The following is a 15,889-nucleotide window of genomic DNA, read 5'->3' as shown; positions in this document are numbered from 1 at the left end:
GTGTGGGTGTTTCACAGCCCGCTGATGGAGGCCTGTAATCTAATCGGACACGCTGCTGCTTTGATGATGTTTTTGAAGCAACAGTGGAAAAAAAAAAAAAATCCAGAGGACGAGTTTACGCGCACAGCTGTGAAAAATTGAGCGAATTATTCACAGAAAACGTCCCGTCTTTGTGTTTTCTTGGGGTTTTCCTGCAGGATTAGTCGACGCGGGACGCTACAGATTAGAAATGAACAAAACATAGCGAGTGTTTGTCAGCTACGACCCAATTTGGACGACAACGTTCACGTAGAAACACCGAATGCATAAAGTTTAATAGTGTTTTTTTTTACTGTCCGAGTGCTGAAACATGAGTGCAGCGGATGTTTATTAACCGTGGATGAAAAGTGAGGAAACTACAAAGACTGTTGTGGTGCTAAATCACATTCTTGAGTGACGGCAACAGCGCTGCCCTGAAAAAACAAAACAAAACAAAAAAACAGCAAATAGCTAACTTACATAGGTGTTTAAAATAGAGCAAAATCTAATTTATCCATTTTTATTTTAACATTTTAAACAATGTATAGTTTAGAAATGTCCAATTTTTTTTCATAAAATTTTTTACAAGAGGTAGAAAACAGATGAAAGCTAAACTGCAGCGACTACTCAGCTCGTTAACAGATTTAGCTAAATGCTAACTTTTGCTTTTTTGTGGAATTGAAAGAGCAGTTTTAATGATTCAACATCTTAATTCTGCTTGTTGCCACACAAATAAGACAAAACTTTGATGATACCAGTAAGGAAAAAAGTGGAAAAACTTTGAAACGCTAACTAGCTTAATGTTAACTAGCCTAGCTTAGCGGAGTAGCCATTGACTTGAGGACAGTTTAATGCAGCTGAACTGCTTTTAAATAAGTTAATGTGATAAATTTATGGTCCTTGTGTGCAGTATTTTCTTTTTCTTTCTGTAAGGTCTGTGAAATAGTGAGAAAAAAGGGAATAAAATGAACTTTAAGCCTCTTTTCTCCACGTAGCAGTTGCTGCTAACTGGCGTTGTGAGGGGATCTAAATCCACATTTAGGATTTTCAAGGTGACCTGAAAGTGATTTTAAAAGAAAACGTAACACAGCCAGCTAATGGTACACTTGATAAAGCAGGAGGCATTGACTGAAGTGAAATTGGCAGCATTTTTTGTGGCGGAGCTGCTTTTAAATAATTTATTGTATTGAATTTATGGTCCTAGTGTGCAGTGACTTTCAATACAATTTGTAAATTAGTGAGAATTCATCAAAGAAAGAAATAAAATCAACTTTTTTTTTGTGACAGTCAAATGTGTAGTTGATGCTAAATGGTTTTGTGGAGGAAATTAATGTCCAAATATGCATTTAAAATTTGCGGGAATTGATTTTAAATGACAAAATAACACCGCTGGCAGCAGTATCCTGGATAAAACTAATGAAATCAACCTAATAATGACCTGTGACACGATGATGAAAAGGCAAATGTTGAGTCTCTGACCCTGTTCTGCACTATATTCATCCTTATTGGCAAATAACAAGAGGCTGTTTATCTGCATGTAAGGAAACTTAAAAATACATAAATCAACACGTGTAGACGAGTATATCACACTTTCATTTCTGCTTTCCTCGCAGAAGCAGTTCATTTATTTACATATTTACTTCCGAAGCGTTCTTGTTGTTGGTGTGAGGGCATCTGGATCGTAGCTGAACGCTGTGGTGATGGATTTTCTATGCAAACACAAAAACAAACCAGAGTGTGAGTCGAGGGGTTTTCCTCGTGTGGAGCAGAAATACAAGAACTTCAGCCGGACAGTCGCTGGTTGATTGATATATAATGAGAAGCATGAAGTGCTGCAGGGAGACATGTGGGAAAGATTCAGTGACCTAATGTACAAAAGGTTTTCTCTCCTCCGACGTGCAGCAATCAGCCCGTTGAGGTATGAAAGCAAAAATGTGGACGGGTTGATTTTTTGGCTGATAGAAAAGCAATTCGGCCGCTGATCGACGGAAAGAAGTCGACTGATGTGGAACAGTCGGGGAGTCGTTTCTGAGATCTGTAGCTTCACGTCTCTACACTTTAGCACGATCGTGTTTATAATATTAACCATCTGAAGTCCCAAACGAGCCAGCGGGTTTAAAAAATATGTTAAAAATCCACCAAAGTGTCACCATTCATCACAAGACTGTCAGAATCAGATTTTCTTTAACCAAAGCTTAAAATCACAACAGTTCGTCAAATCGCTTCAAGTCTCATTTAAAAATTCGCTAAAAATAAAGTATTTGCTATAATCAGATTCTGTAAAAACCAAAAAATTGTGCACTTCTCAGCACAACCGTGAAGCCATCAGTGACTCCACTGTGACTAACAGTCACGCCACAAAAATTCAGGATGTACTGGGCTGAACTGCAGGCTGTGTTTAAACAGATAGAAGCCTAAAATATAAGTTGTAAATTATCTACTGCGTTGTTAATACATGTGGACACTAGGAAATGTTCTACATGTTGGTTCCATTTTTTTACTTTTATAAAATTATGTGACAGGAACAAGAAAACATGGAAGGGTTCGTAGGGTTGATGTGTCCTCCAACACTAAGGCTGCAGTGGATAAAAAATACTGTCACAGATACTTATTTGATCCCTTTTTAAGCGTATCACCGCCTTTATTCCAACCCAACTATAAATCTGCAATTTAATGCCATGTAATATATAATTTACAAATGATTAAATACACCAGATTACCTGTTATCCAAGCTAACGTGTGCTTATCTTAGCAGGACCTGTTTGGCTGTTTCATGATAAAATTGAGTGAGTTGCTGCACTTCAGTTATTCTCTGCCTTTAAATGTGTTGGACAACAAACTGAAAGATGCAATTCATAGAATTTTTCTGTTTGAGCGAGAGCAGGGAAGTAAATTCTAGCTTCCTAGTTTGATTCAAGGATTCAGTTCAAGGCCTTTATTGGTCACAAACACAGTTATATACGGGATAACGCGCAGTGAAATGCTTTGTGCACCTGTTCCACACCGAAACAATATTAAAAAGACGAATAAGAATAAAACACACAAGAAATAAATATATATGAGAAAGAAAGAAGGAAGAAGAGAAAGGGATGCAAAAAACAATAATTCAAGTTTTCAAACACTGATATAGAGACATAGCTTTTAAAAAAACACCTTTTACATAGTTCCTGCATTTAGGATGCTTATTGTATTATATCAGCATGACAGTAAACAAGATTTTGGAAAGTTAACGGCAGTTTAAATGTGTTGGTGACGCACTGTGAAGGAAAAACTGTTTGTTTTTAAGTTGACAGAAGACAGAAAAGTTAATCAAACATCAGCTATGCTCTGATTTTTATTGACATTTTTCATGTTTGCATAATAAAAGTCTAAAATAAAAGCATAAATATGAGCCTGTAATGGCTGGATTCCATTTAGCTGCTTCAGTCCCGAACTTGTTTGTGCGGGTCACGATGTGTCGGGACGTTTTAGCAGAACCGGTCCAGTGCTGGTGTCACCGGCAGCACCTGAACTATTACTGCTGTGAAACCCACTAGGTGTCATCTTCAAACTCTGATTCACCAGAAACGTTTGGTGTGTTTCAGCGAGTGATCAGTCTCATCCGGTTAAACAGATTGGAGAGCATGTTGGCGCTCCGGTACACAAGAAAGCAGGTTTCACTGTTGCTCAGGTCGGTCGGAGTCACTAACAGGCGCTTTCAGGCCTGCGAGCATCCATGTGTGAAGCTCCCACTGCACACGCTTTGTCACGGTGCCTCCTTTGTTGGTTGCTTTCTGTAAGTCGACAGTGTGGCTTCTCCTCATTGTGCCGCCGTGGTGTGGCTTCAACTCCACGTCTGGTCTGCGTGATGTTGCGTTCGACCGCAACCCGGCGCGCTGTGTGTGTGTGTGTGTAGGTGTGTGTGTGTGTATGTGTGCGATGAAGGGAAGGGCGACGGCATGGTTCAGGCCAGGAATGTGCGATGTGGGTAGGCTGTACAATAGAGCCGGGCTCCCTGAGGGTGGTCAATGGGACGGGTGTCACCCCCCTGCACCCTCCCTGCTGGGTGATGACCACCACACAACGCTACAGCTGTCAGGTCCTCTTAGCCACCGCTGTAAACACGCACCGAGACGCATGTACGCACATGTACGCCGTGAACGGGGACGTAACGTGTGCGCACATGTGTGAGGAAGAAATCACACACACACACGGCAGCGACCTGTGGAAACACGCGTGTTCTCCTGCACGTCTTTGTAAACAAACACAAGAAGCGACTGTAAAAAAAAAAAAGGCCTGGAAGCAGATTCCGGCGTGTTTGCTGTCTTTCTTAACTCGCTGACCTCTCACACAGAAAGGATGCCATTACACACTCCGAGTCGTGTGTGTGTGTGTGTGTGTGTGTGTCCGGCCACATATGCCCACATGTGTTTACCATACTTGAATGCACTCTCAGTTCACGTGACTGAAGCTTGGAGCGCGGCTGACATTGCCATCAGTGTTGTGTCCGCTCAACCTTGGACTTAGCCGCCGTGTTCGCTAGCTGGGTGGAGGGGGGGGGGTCACGGAGGTCACTGAGGGTAAATAAGGGAAGGCAGAGGGTTCATCCGGTCCCTCTGCAACACAGGTTGATGTAGCCGGTGGTCAGTAGGCGCCGTGGTGCAGGTTTCCATTCTTGTTTTGAAAGTTTGTTGAGTTCAGGGCGACAGGTAGCGCCGCTTCTAGGAAGTCTGAGCTCGTAAACAATCTCCCAACTCCCTTTTTTTTTTTTTTGCCCCCACCCATCACAACCCTGGGGGGATTGTGTGTTTCCGTGTTTTCCCTTGGATTACAGGACCCTTATCCAGTTTCATAACAAGTACATACATGTACACACACACACACACACACACACATAACGGCGGCTTTGTGCGCCGCGCTGTCATCTGCACACGATGAGGGATGAGGCTGGGTGGCTGCATTCGGCCTTCACGTAGGCTTGTACAAACAAAGTGCTGCGACCGAAAATCATCATTCACAAAACACTTTTTCTGCTGATCCTCTGCAGTTCCTGTCGCGTCCGTCACACTTGTCGTTCAGCGCCCCCTAGTGAGCTCAGAGGAAGCCTGCAAATGACTGGAGTCGGACCTGCTTTCGTTGTTGTTGGCTGGAGATGCTTCATTTTTAGACTTTTTGGGGATTTTGATTGTTTTTGACCTTGATGCATTTTGTTATGGCTGAAGATACCCGGTGAGGACACCCCGCGTGGAGTCTCCATGTTCTCCCCATGCAGCGTGGGTTCTCTCCGGGTTCTTCCTCCCACAGTCCAGAAACATGTTGAGGTTAATTGGTGATTCTAAATTGTCTGTAGGTGTGAATGTGAGTGTGCTTAGTTGTCTGTCTCTCAGCCGGGATAGACTCCAGCCCCCTGCGACCCCAGTGAGGACTAAGCGGTGTATAGATGATGCATTTTGTTCCAGGTTTGTGCCACTGGACCTTCTTCTTGTGGACTTACCTGTGTGTGCTTCCTGTCTCCTCTCAGGACAGTAAAGATGCAGAGCAGTATTTGCCACTCAGCACCAACCATAGCTGTTGGGACTGGGTGAGGAGAGTGAAGGAGGAGCGACGAGAGACACAAGAAGCATTTTGACAAACAGGTAAAATTAGGTTCCATCAGAAAAGTTTTCCGTGTCGCCGCAAACGAACACAGAAAAACTCACGTATGTTCTGTGTCGCCACAGATTTCGGCTCACCTCGATGTTTCCGTTGGATCATTGGCACCTCCAGTGAGCTGTCCTTCGTTTTCAACAACTCCTTCCCACGTTGAGCCTGCGAGGCGGGGGAGCCGCAACTGAGTTTTCATGGCAGCGGCACTCTAGGGCTGCCATGGCAGCTGCTGCCGCCGATGCCTCACACCGTATTACCGCACTGACGCCGGAGGAAGAGGGACGACGGACTGCCGCCAAGCTGTTTGGGAGCGCCGCCCCACGGACAGAGAGAGAGAGAGAGCGAGAGAGGGGGAAAGAGAGAGAGAGGGAAAGGGAAGAGGAAGGAGTGGAGGTCGGGAGATCGAGTGGTAGCGAGTGCTTGGTGTGCGGGGCTCTGTTCGCCTCCCAGGAGAAGCTCCGGCTCCACGCCTTGAGTCACACCGGAGAGAAACCCTTCCACTGCTCACAGCCGCACTGTCCCAAGGCCTTCAGCTCCAAATACAAACTCTTCAGGTACCGTGCACCAATCACAACGCAACACAGTGCGATGCATGACTTATAATTATGTTAACTTATGTCTTTCACAAAGCTTGAGTCAACAATGAATCACACAAAGCCACAAAAATATATATGGGGAACTAGTTACTGTTTTAGGTTCACTTTAGAGACTCTCATTAGCATTTTCAGATGCAGCTGCTCTGGTAAAACGTCTTTCTGTTATTCTGACGGCATCTGAGTGTGTCGACTTTATGTTTGAATGAGCATCCTCCTCTAGTAAAAGTCACAACAGAAACCCTAATAAATCGGACTTGGTAACACTTTCATGTCACTTTTAACGTGACTCCAGTCTGAATTGCAACCACATGAAGAGAAAGGCCCACAGGAGGTCTTTAAAACCGCTGTAATCACTACATTTACATTAACAATGAATCACACAAACCCACAGAAAACTACTGCGGAGAATTTTACCAGTGACTGTTTTAGGTGCCCTCACCTCATTAGCAGCTCTGGTGAGCTAACCACACTCTTGCTTTGTTCCAAACAGCAGACTAAGTCAGTAATACAGCAGCTGGTGAACATCATACGTGCATTCCTTCTTAATCTGATGGCGAGTCGACGGCACGTCTGAATGAGCGTCCTGCTAGCTTTATAGTAAAAGTCATAACAGAAATCCTAATAGGTCATTTTAACTACAGTCACATCAAGAGATGGACTGTGGGCCCAACGTAGCATCCATCCATCATCTCTACACCTTAATCCTCACTGGGGTCATGGGGGGCTGGAGTCTATCCCAGCTGACTCAGGGTGAAGGCAGGTTCACCTGGACAGGTAACCAGTCTATCACAGGGCTACACTTAGAGACAGACAACCAAGCACACTCACATTCACACCTACGGACAATTTAGAATCACCAATTAACCTCAACATGTTTCTGGACTGTGGGAGGAAGCCGGAGAACCCGGAGAGAACCCACGCTGCACGGGGAGAACATGGAGACTCCACGCAGAAAGATTCCGGGTGTCCTCACCAGGACGCGAACCGGCGACCTTTTAGCTGTGAGGCAACGGTGCTAACCACTGATCCACCTGCAGCCCACAAACATATCACAAAATAATTCTCTACAGCTTCACATCTATTACAAACTGAAGGATCCATAAAAATAAAACCTTTACTGCAATAAAAACAGATCAGATTAAAGCGACTCGCAAAAAGTAAATCACAAAATGTCAACAGGAGCTGAAGTTTAGTTTGTTGCTTCCGGCTGTTTGTGGGAGTCTTTCATCCAAACTGATCAAAGTTTTTTTGTGGATTCCATCTTCCGTATATTGTAAGATTTCTGTAATTTGATATTGATGAATAGAGTGTATATATTTGGTGGTTATAAACTCTTTTAGTTGGTAGTTTAAGTAATGATTCATTAACCACAATTCTTACTGAACTATCAAAGATTACTTACATTTAAAGCAGGTTTTAGGATTCTGTGGAGACCAAAGACTGAACAACAAAGAGGCTAAACACTGAAACGAATGCTAATGTTGCTCAGTAGCTGCTGGATGTGTCAATGAGCCGCTGTTTGCCAACACCTTCAGTGTGTCACATGAGTACGTTTCAGAGTTTTGTTTACAGTCCAGTCAGTGCACGTTTCAATGACTAAACTATCTGCCATCCCAGAAATCTGGTGAATCATAGGAAGTGGTTCAAAACCCAGTTTAGTCCGGCCTGTGAGCCGCTGTGACTCATTTACGTATAAATGGACACGAGGCAGAAGGAATGCGAGTCTCACTTTCAACAGCAAAACAAACATGACAACAAGACAATGGAATGTGTAACTAAAAAGAAACTCCCAATCTGTTGCTCTCTGCAGGCATATGGCCACACACTCTCCACAGAAGACTCATCAGTGCTCGTTCTGTGAGAAGATGTTCCACCGCAAAGACCACCTGAAGAACCACCTGCAGACCCATGACCCCAACAAGGAGGCCTTCAAGTGCGAGGAGTGTGGGAAGCACTACAACACCAAGCTGGGATACAAGCGCCATGTGGCCATGCACTCGGCCACCGCCGGCGACCTGACCTGCAAAGTGTGCATGCAGAGCTACGAGAGCACGCCGGTTCTCCTGGAGCACCTCAAGAGCCACTCGGGGAAGTCCTCAGGAGGCGCCAAGGAGAAGAAACACCCGTGCGACCACTGCGACCGTCGCTTCTACACCAGGAAGGATGTGAGGCGGCACATGGTGGTGCACACGGGCCGAAAGGACTTCCTGTGCCAGTACTGTGCCCAGCGCTTCGGCAGGAAAGACCATCTGACGCGTCACGTGAAGAAGAGCCACTCGCAGGAGCTGCTGAAGATCAAGACGGAGCCTCCGGATATGTTGGGTCTGTTGGCCACGGGGTCTCCACCCTGCTCCGTGAAGGAGGAGCTCAGCCCCATGATGTGTGGCATGGGGCCCAACAAAGACCCCATGATGGGCAAACCCTTCCCCAGTGGGGCGCCTTTCCCGATGGGCATGTACAACCCCCACCACCTCCAGGCCATGTCTAATTCTGGGGTGGGTCACTCACACCCGTCCCTGATGCCCGGTTCCTTGTCTGCAGCTATGGGCATGGGCTGTCACATGGAGTCCCCCGCATCTCTTCACCCACACTCCCACCACCACCACCATCACCACCACCATCACCACCACCACCATTCCCCTCCACTGCCCCCACACCACCAGCCTCCGGCTCCCCAGCAGCAGCACCAGCCCCAGCCAGCCCCCAAATACCAGCTGGGATCTACCTCATACCTGCTGGAAAAGCCCTTGAAAGTGGAGATGGAGAGCTTCCTCATGGATCTGCAGAGCGGCTTGCCAGGCCCGGTTCCCTCTGCAGAGCCCCACACTGCTGCCTCGCCCCCTAAGGACGGACTGGAGCCCACCTCGGGCCTGGCGGATGAGCTTTGCGGGGATCCCCTCCTGTCCAAGAGCCCTGTGGTGATCGCTGAGTCTCTGTGTGCTGCTAACATGGACTTCTCCCACCTGCTGGGCTTCCTGCCCCTCAACCTTCCTCCCTACAGCGCCCCCATGAGCACGGGAGGACTGGTCATGGGCTACACCTCATCCGCGACCTCCTCCTCTTCTTCCTCCTCCTCTTCCTCATCTCTGCACGCTGCCGAGCCCCACGCCGCAGCAGTCGCCGCGGCAGCAGCTGCCGTCGCCACGGCACCTCTTACCTCTTTGCAACCGCAACCTCAGGAGCAGCAGAGCTCCAGCGGGGGTCTGGGCCTCGGACCCCTGCACCCCCTCCCACCAGTGTTCAGCTCCAGCCTTAGTACCACCACACTGCCTCGCTTCCACCAGGCCTTCCAGTGAGAGCGCCACCACTGCCCGGCCACGATGGCCTCCACAGCAGCCCGGCTCGATGTGGATGCTTTGGGTTGTGCTTCTTTACAGGAGCCTGATGAAAAAGTCTGAGAATTAGAGTAAAAAAAAAGAAAGATAAATACATATTTGAACACTTAGAAGCCTTAAATGAAAGTGCGCACAAAAGCTTTTGATTGAGCCGTAAAAAGGAAGTTAAACCCCTTTGAGCAAAACGGAAAAGGTGAGAAAAGAAGTTGAAGCAGCTTTTATTTGGGCTTTTTTTCTCCTTATCCTATAGTTTTAATGATGTATTAACCCATGTTTTTTTTTTTTTTTTAAATTTCCATTTATTTCCCCCCTTCTATCTCTTCTCTCCCATCCCCTATTTAGTAGTATAGAGGGCAGGATCAGTAGGCCAAAAGGCGTGGTACTGCAAACTTTCTAAAGTAATAATGTAAAAAAAACAAAAAAGAACAAAAAAAAAAGACAAAAAAATCAAAGATAATTCTTTAGTGAAGATTATCTGTCTTGTTGTGACCCAGAGAGAGAAAAAAAAAACATAGTTTGAAGTGGATTATTTTGTTTTTACTTTATTTTTTTTTTCTTTTCCAAATGTAAGAAGATGGTAGAATGTGTCTCATCTTTGAAAACAGCCACAACCTACGGAGAGGAGAGAGATCAGTGAAGGAACGAAGAGATGAACATGAAATCCTCCTCGAACCCCCTGAATCTAAAAAACAAACAAAAAAAAAAAGTGCTCTTCAGACAAGATTAAAGTGGCGCGCTCCTAGAGTCGGGTCAACAGCTTCACAAATGAACAAACAGGCTCTTATTTTGCTGCCAAACACACACGTTTTTTTTTAAAGAAATGTGGAAACGTGGACTTCACGCTCTTCCTCAAGAGAAGCACTTTTTTTTTTTTAGCAGAAGGCACTTCCTCACAATGAGCGCTCTCCTTCCTTCACACGTCTTCCTTCCAACAGTTACCTTTAAAAGTTCCCGTCACGTATCTATGAAATATATATATTTTTTTGGGGGGGTGGGGAGGGAATATAAAACAAAAACACATCTTTTCGCAGTCTTTTAAAAAAGATGCATCGTCATCATGGTAATGATGAACCCTGACATATGTGAATGGCAAAAAAAAAAAACAGAAAAAGCATTACAGTGACAGATGAGGAAAAAAAAATGTGTTAAAGAATGTTATTGCAGTGTACGAAATATCTCAAAAATGAATATTATAATTGCTTTTATCTCAGTAAGGTGTATTTTTTTAGATAGACGTATTAAAACGATGATGTTTTTGATGTCTGGCAGGTTTACATTTGTGTGTATCTTGCTTTTTTTTTTTTTTTTTTTTGTTTTGATCAAACAAACGGATGAAGTATTAGCTTTTTCCCTGAGCTTTCTCTCGTCATATCCGATCTTTACCTTTTACACGTACTTGAGTTAGTGTAGTGGAACCAGAACTGTGGACGGGAGATATTTACAGGCGGCTGTTAGCGGCGTACTAATCGAGTAGGATTTGAATTAGCTAGATTGTGTCATTGGGATGCTGACATGGATGGCCGATCAATCTCTGACTCTGGGTCTAGATATATATATGTAAATATAAATATATATATATACACACACTCAGTTGCCAGTTTGTTTTTAGCTTCACCAAAACACCTTCAGTTTTTATTCAAACAGCGTAAAGGAGATGCTGATTGTTCATGTTGTGTTTTGTCGCAGCCCAACTGAAAATAACGGAAACGTGTCCGACTAGCCGAGTCTCCAGCTTGTTTTGACAAAAACCGAACGCTATAACCTCCATTAAGCTAAGATTTATCCGGTGTACTGGTGGTGTCCCTAATGAACTGGCCATCGAGTGTTTCCAGCCCCAGCGCAGCGACGACATCCCATCCGATCTTCGCTCCGAGCTTCCGGATGCCTCGGAGCTCTAACCCTTCACCACCAGCCTATAAAAAACCTGAGCCCAAAGTTAACCTAAGCCTCAAAGTCAGACAGCTGCCTCTGATCTTAAAGGACGAGCTTCAGGGTTCGTTTCGACCTGCAGAGTTTTGTGTTCATGCTTCCGTCGTGTCTCTGTGGTTCACGCTAACTTTGCATTTTCTACCTTCGAGGTGGAGATTCAGTCGGAACAAGGTTCCTGCAGCTTTTCCTGCAAACAGTTTCAGTCTGACTAAAGGGAAACACAGACGTTAGACGCCTGGATCGACAATTTTGCAAACTGCATTTGACTCCAGTCACCTGCGTACATGTGTAGCACGTGTTAGCGCTAAAGAGCTCCCCGCAAAAATGACTTTTAACTTCTTGTTACCGACCGTTTAAGCGGCCGAGGCTTTGGTCCGGCTGCTGTTGTTGATGTTGTGGAGCTGAAACACCAACTCCAAGATCCATCCATCCATCTTCTTCCGCTTTATCCGGAGTCGGGTCGCCGAGGCAGCAGCCTTAGCAAAGCCGCCCAGACTTCCTGATCCGCGCACACCTCCTCCAGCTCTTCCAGAAGACCCCTAAGCGTTCCCAGGCCAGCCGAGAGACATAGTCCCTCCAGCGTGTCCTGGGTCTTCCCCGAGGTCTCCTCCCGGTGGGATGCGCCTGGAACACCTCCCCAGGGAGGCGTCCGGGAGGCATCCAGAAAAGATGCCCGAGCCACCTCAGCTGGCTCCTTTGGACGTGGAAGAGCAGCGGCTCTACGCCGAGCTCCTCACCCTATCTCTAAGGGAGCGCCCAGCCACTCTCATTTCGGCCGCTTGTATCGGCGATCTCGTTCTTTCGGTCATTACAACTCCCAAGATGTTTATCAAAACTCATTAGTTGTAGTTTCACGGCTGTGAGGATTTTCTAGATTTTCCGTTTCAAGCTCCTGCTCTTTGCATATTTAGGTTTCCTCCTCAGTTTCCATGTCTTACTGCTTTTGTCTTCCGTTGGCTTTCATGAGCTCCTTGAACATCCCGTTGACTCATTATCTGACTTCCTGTTTGATCCTTTCAGCTGTTGAGTTTCCAGAACATCATCACGTTTCTGATGGAGAATGCAGTTTGCAAGATGTCCATTCCAGGCGGCTTATTTCTGTTTCTTTGATGAAACGGGAGGAAAAACATTTATTTTGAAAGCTGAAGTCACGTTTCTCACAATAATTCGACCAGTTTTGTTCTCGTTCCTCCACCACTAAGGCGCAGAGTGCAAACCTCTGGTGATCCACCGAACCTCAACGGACACATCGACGAGAACAACAGGTCGAAGCGATCCGTGGTTCTCCTTTAACGTTCTGTCTGACCAACACTGACGAATCCGCGAGTTCATCACACGTTTTAACCAGCTCGCTTTGTGCGGAAGTCTCGTTCCGGTGGTAGAAAAAAACAAGACGCTCGCTTGGCCTTCGAGTCGAGCTCCACCCGCCACAAAGTCGACAAAGAAAGAAAGAAAAAAAAAAACCAGGAAAAACACAGCACATAAAAAGGAAACGTAAAACACATATTGCTGCTTGTAGCTACGGTTGCTGATGGACGACAACTGTAGACCACTAGAACATTTCAATTTTACTTTTTTTGTTTTGTTTTTTGTTTTGCAAGATGGACAGCGAGCTGAAACATGCACAAACCGAACCGACAAAGTGTTCATCTGGCCCCCCTCTGTACTCCTCCTCCTCCTCCACCTCCTCCTCCACCTCCTCCTCTTTCAGCTGCTTCGTAGAGTCAAAGGAAAAGGGTCTGAAAACGCGGCGACGCCGGGACGAGCGCGGTCGCCGAATCCCCGCCGCTTTGACATTCAAAGCCAGGCGAGGGTGGGACACGTGGAGCGACCGCCCGACTCCCGGCGTCGCCTCCGAGTCATATATTTGTTTTGTTTGTTGTCATATGATTTATATTATTTTCTGTTTGTATAAAACAGGACCTCGAAAAAAACAACACAACACATCACCTCATTTTTTTTTTTCGTTTGTTTTTCTTACCAAAACCTCGGGAGAAGAAATTTTTGCACAATTGCTTGTTACAAAACTGCTACGAGTGTTATCCGATGATTATTATTCTTTTTTTTCATATATATATATATATACATATATATATACTGTAGGATATGAAACCCTGACGATGAGCAGCTGATGAGATATAAACAGACGAACCCCCCTTTGGAATAAAAAAAGCAAATAGGAAGGTAGACGCAGATGAAAACTCCGAATCAGCAGCTTCCCCACGCAGTCTGACTGCTCGACTTCATCGATAAACTTTTTAATTAATTTGCAGCTTATTTCTTACACTTATTATTATTAGTCTCCCCCCTGGAAAGTCATTATTTTGATAGTGACTTTTATAAAAAATAATAAAAAAAGATCAAACTTCTGATTGATCCTAAAAGCTTTTGGCACCTTTAAAAAAATTTATAATATTAAAGAAAGAAAAAAAAATTCAAGATTCAAATTTGATCTTTATTATGAGCTTAAAAAAAAAAAAAAAAAGGTTGTTTTTAAGAAAAACCCCTCTTGGCTTAAGCCAAAATTTGTAGCAATCAAATTGAGCGTTTATATTTTTTTATAACAAATATTTCATTTAGAAAAAAAAAAAACAAGTATAGGAAAAGCTTTTGGCATGCATTAAGTTTGTCCTCCCCGGGTTTCTGTGAGCTAATCTGAATTCTAGCACTTTCAACCTTTAAAAAGAGTATTTTTTTTTTCTTTAAAAAAAAATAAATTTCAGCTTATATGTTCATATGTTTTTAATTTTGTATTGATCCTGTATATGTATGTGCCATTAGTTTGATGTGTAGACTTTATCAACCTCTGTGTATTTCTCTGCTCCAAAAGAATAACAGTATTTTTGATATACTTCTCACTAATATCCTTCTACATACGAGCCCCTTCTCCTTTCAGAGATGTGTGTGTGTGTGTGTGTGTGTGTGTGTGTGTGTGTGTGTTTGGGTAACCAGCTTTGCCTTTTCTCTCATAAATTTAATCAAACTCTACGGCCGCCGCGAAGAGAACGGCAGCAACCGACCTGTTTTTTTCTTTTTTGACAAACGTGACCGTTGTCAGCAGCCACAAACCCGACCACAGCTGTTGCAGCACAGAACCCATCTGCAGGCCGTTTTTAGACCACGTAACTGAACGAGAAAAAAACAAATGAAGTCCGGGGCAACCCCCCAAAAAAACATAGCACTTAGAGCTTACAGCCGTGGTCGCTGCCAGGAGGAACAGCTCCATCCTGTTAATGTGTAAGAATAGTGCTGCTGCTGCTGCTGCTGCAACGCTTCAGTTCAGCATCAGATGTGGCTTCCAGCTGATGTCACATTTCAAGTAGCTGCAACAAAAAAAAACGTATATTTTAAGGAATGTGGTCGGGCTGGACTTATGAAAACCGATTTGTGCTGGAAGGACACAATGAGAGGCGAGAGAGAAGTCTGGGAAATTGGTTTGTTGCGTCAAAATTGGGAGTAAAGCTCGATTCAGATGGGATTAAATCACATATTTCCTGCACTTACTGGTCGTTTCTGATTGGATTCGAGCTTTTGTGATCGGAGACGTTAAAGATCTTAACACGCAGAAAGCAAAAAAACAAATTAACTCCCAGAAACAAGCTTTTCTTCAGCGCCACAGTGGCTGGGCGATCCGTGAAAAAACAGAATCAACACAGTGAGACTAACAGAGCGTTTGCAGATCGATGAAAATATTCCCCTGTTTTCACACAAAAGCTGAATTTTATTTCGAGTTTATTAAACACAAGAACAAGTGATTCTGTTTAAGATGCATGAGATTGGAAGAGGTTTGAGAAGAACAAGAGGTGCTTCAGGTGTCGTCATTACTGAGAAACAGGTGGAAAGGACAGGACAGGTCAGATTAAAATCCACCCGCCTCCTCCAGAGTTCTGTCCAAACGTGACTCTGAACTTGGTTACGACGCTAAATTAAATTCGTCTCACTGTGCGTCCGTTCTAACTTAACTATTGTAATTCTGGTTTTATAATGATGAGGAAAAGTTAATACGATTATAAACCAGTGGAACTTGATTTAATGTTCGTATTTTTTTGGGAAAGTGTCCCTAAAAGTCTCCACCGAATGTAAAACGTGAACAAAACGAGGAATTATTAAGACGCCACAGATCCACAGAGTCACGCTGTGGGCTGCAAACGGGCCCAGTTTGTTGTTTTTTGTTTGCATTTTTAAAAACTCTACGCCACATCATACGTGTACCGACGACTCTCGCTGAATGACTTCGATCCTGGAGAAAACTTTAAAATGTGATCGGGCAAATTCTCGTCCTGCCGCGTTAGTTTATTGAACGTTATGTCGTAATTAGTCAAAGTTACACGTACAGAGAACTGAAATAGCGTTTCCGTCGAACCCTCATTTCAAAAACAAAAAAAC

At 44.5% G+C, this 15,889-nt stretch overlaps 1 protein-coding gene across 1 annotated transcript in view; it reads left to right on the top strand.

Annotated features, from left to right (window-relative positions):
• Window positions 1-10,340, top strand: part of plagl2 (pleiomorphic adenoma gene-like 2) — a 58,851-nt gene extending 48,511 nt beyond the window's left edge. The window contains exons 2-4 of the mRNA XM_008300838.1: window positions 5,519-5,633; window positions 5,718-6,197; window positions 8,050-10,340. Coding sequence (XP_008299060.1) covers window positions 5,863-6,197; window positions 8,050-9,535 — 1,821 coding nt within the window. The 5' untranslated portion in view covers window positions 5,519-5,633; window positions 5,718-5,862 and the 3' untranslated portion in view covers window positions 9,536-10,340. The remainder of the gene's footprint in view (window positions 1-5,518; window positions 5,634-5,717; window positions 6,198-8,049) is intronic.
• Window positions 10,341-15,889: the final 5,549 nt, after the last annotated feature.

This window comes from Stegastes partitus, unplaced genomic scaffold (assembly GCF_000690725.1).
Source record: "Stegastes partitus isolate 25-593 unplaced genomic scaffold, Stegastes_partitus-1.0.2 Scaffold1596, whole genome shotgun sequence".
Classification (NCBI taxonomy): Eukaryota; Metazoa; Chordata; class Actinopteri; family Pomacentridae; genus Stegastes; species Stegastes partitus.
Note: the sequence above shows the minus strand (reverse complement) of the source record. Positions and strands in the feature narration are given on the sequence as shown.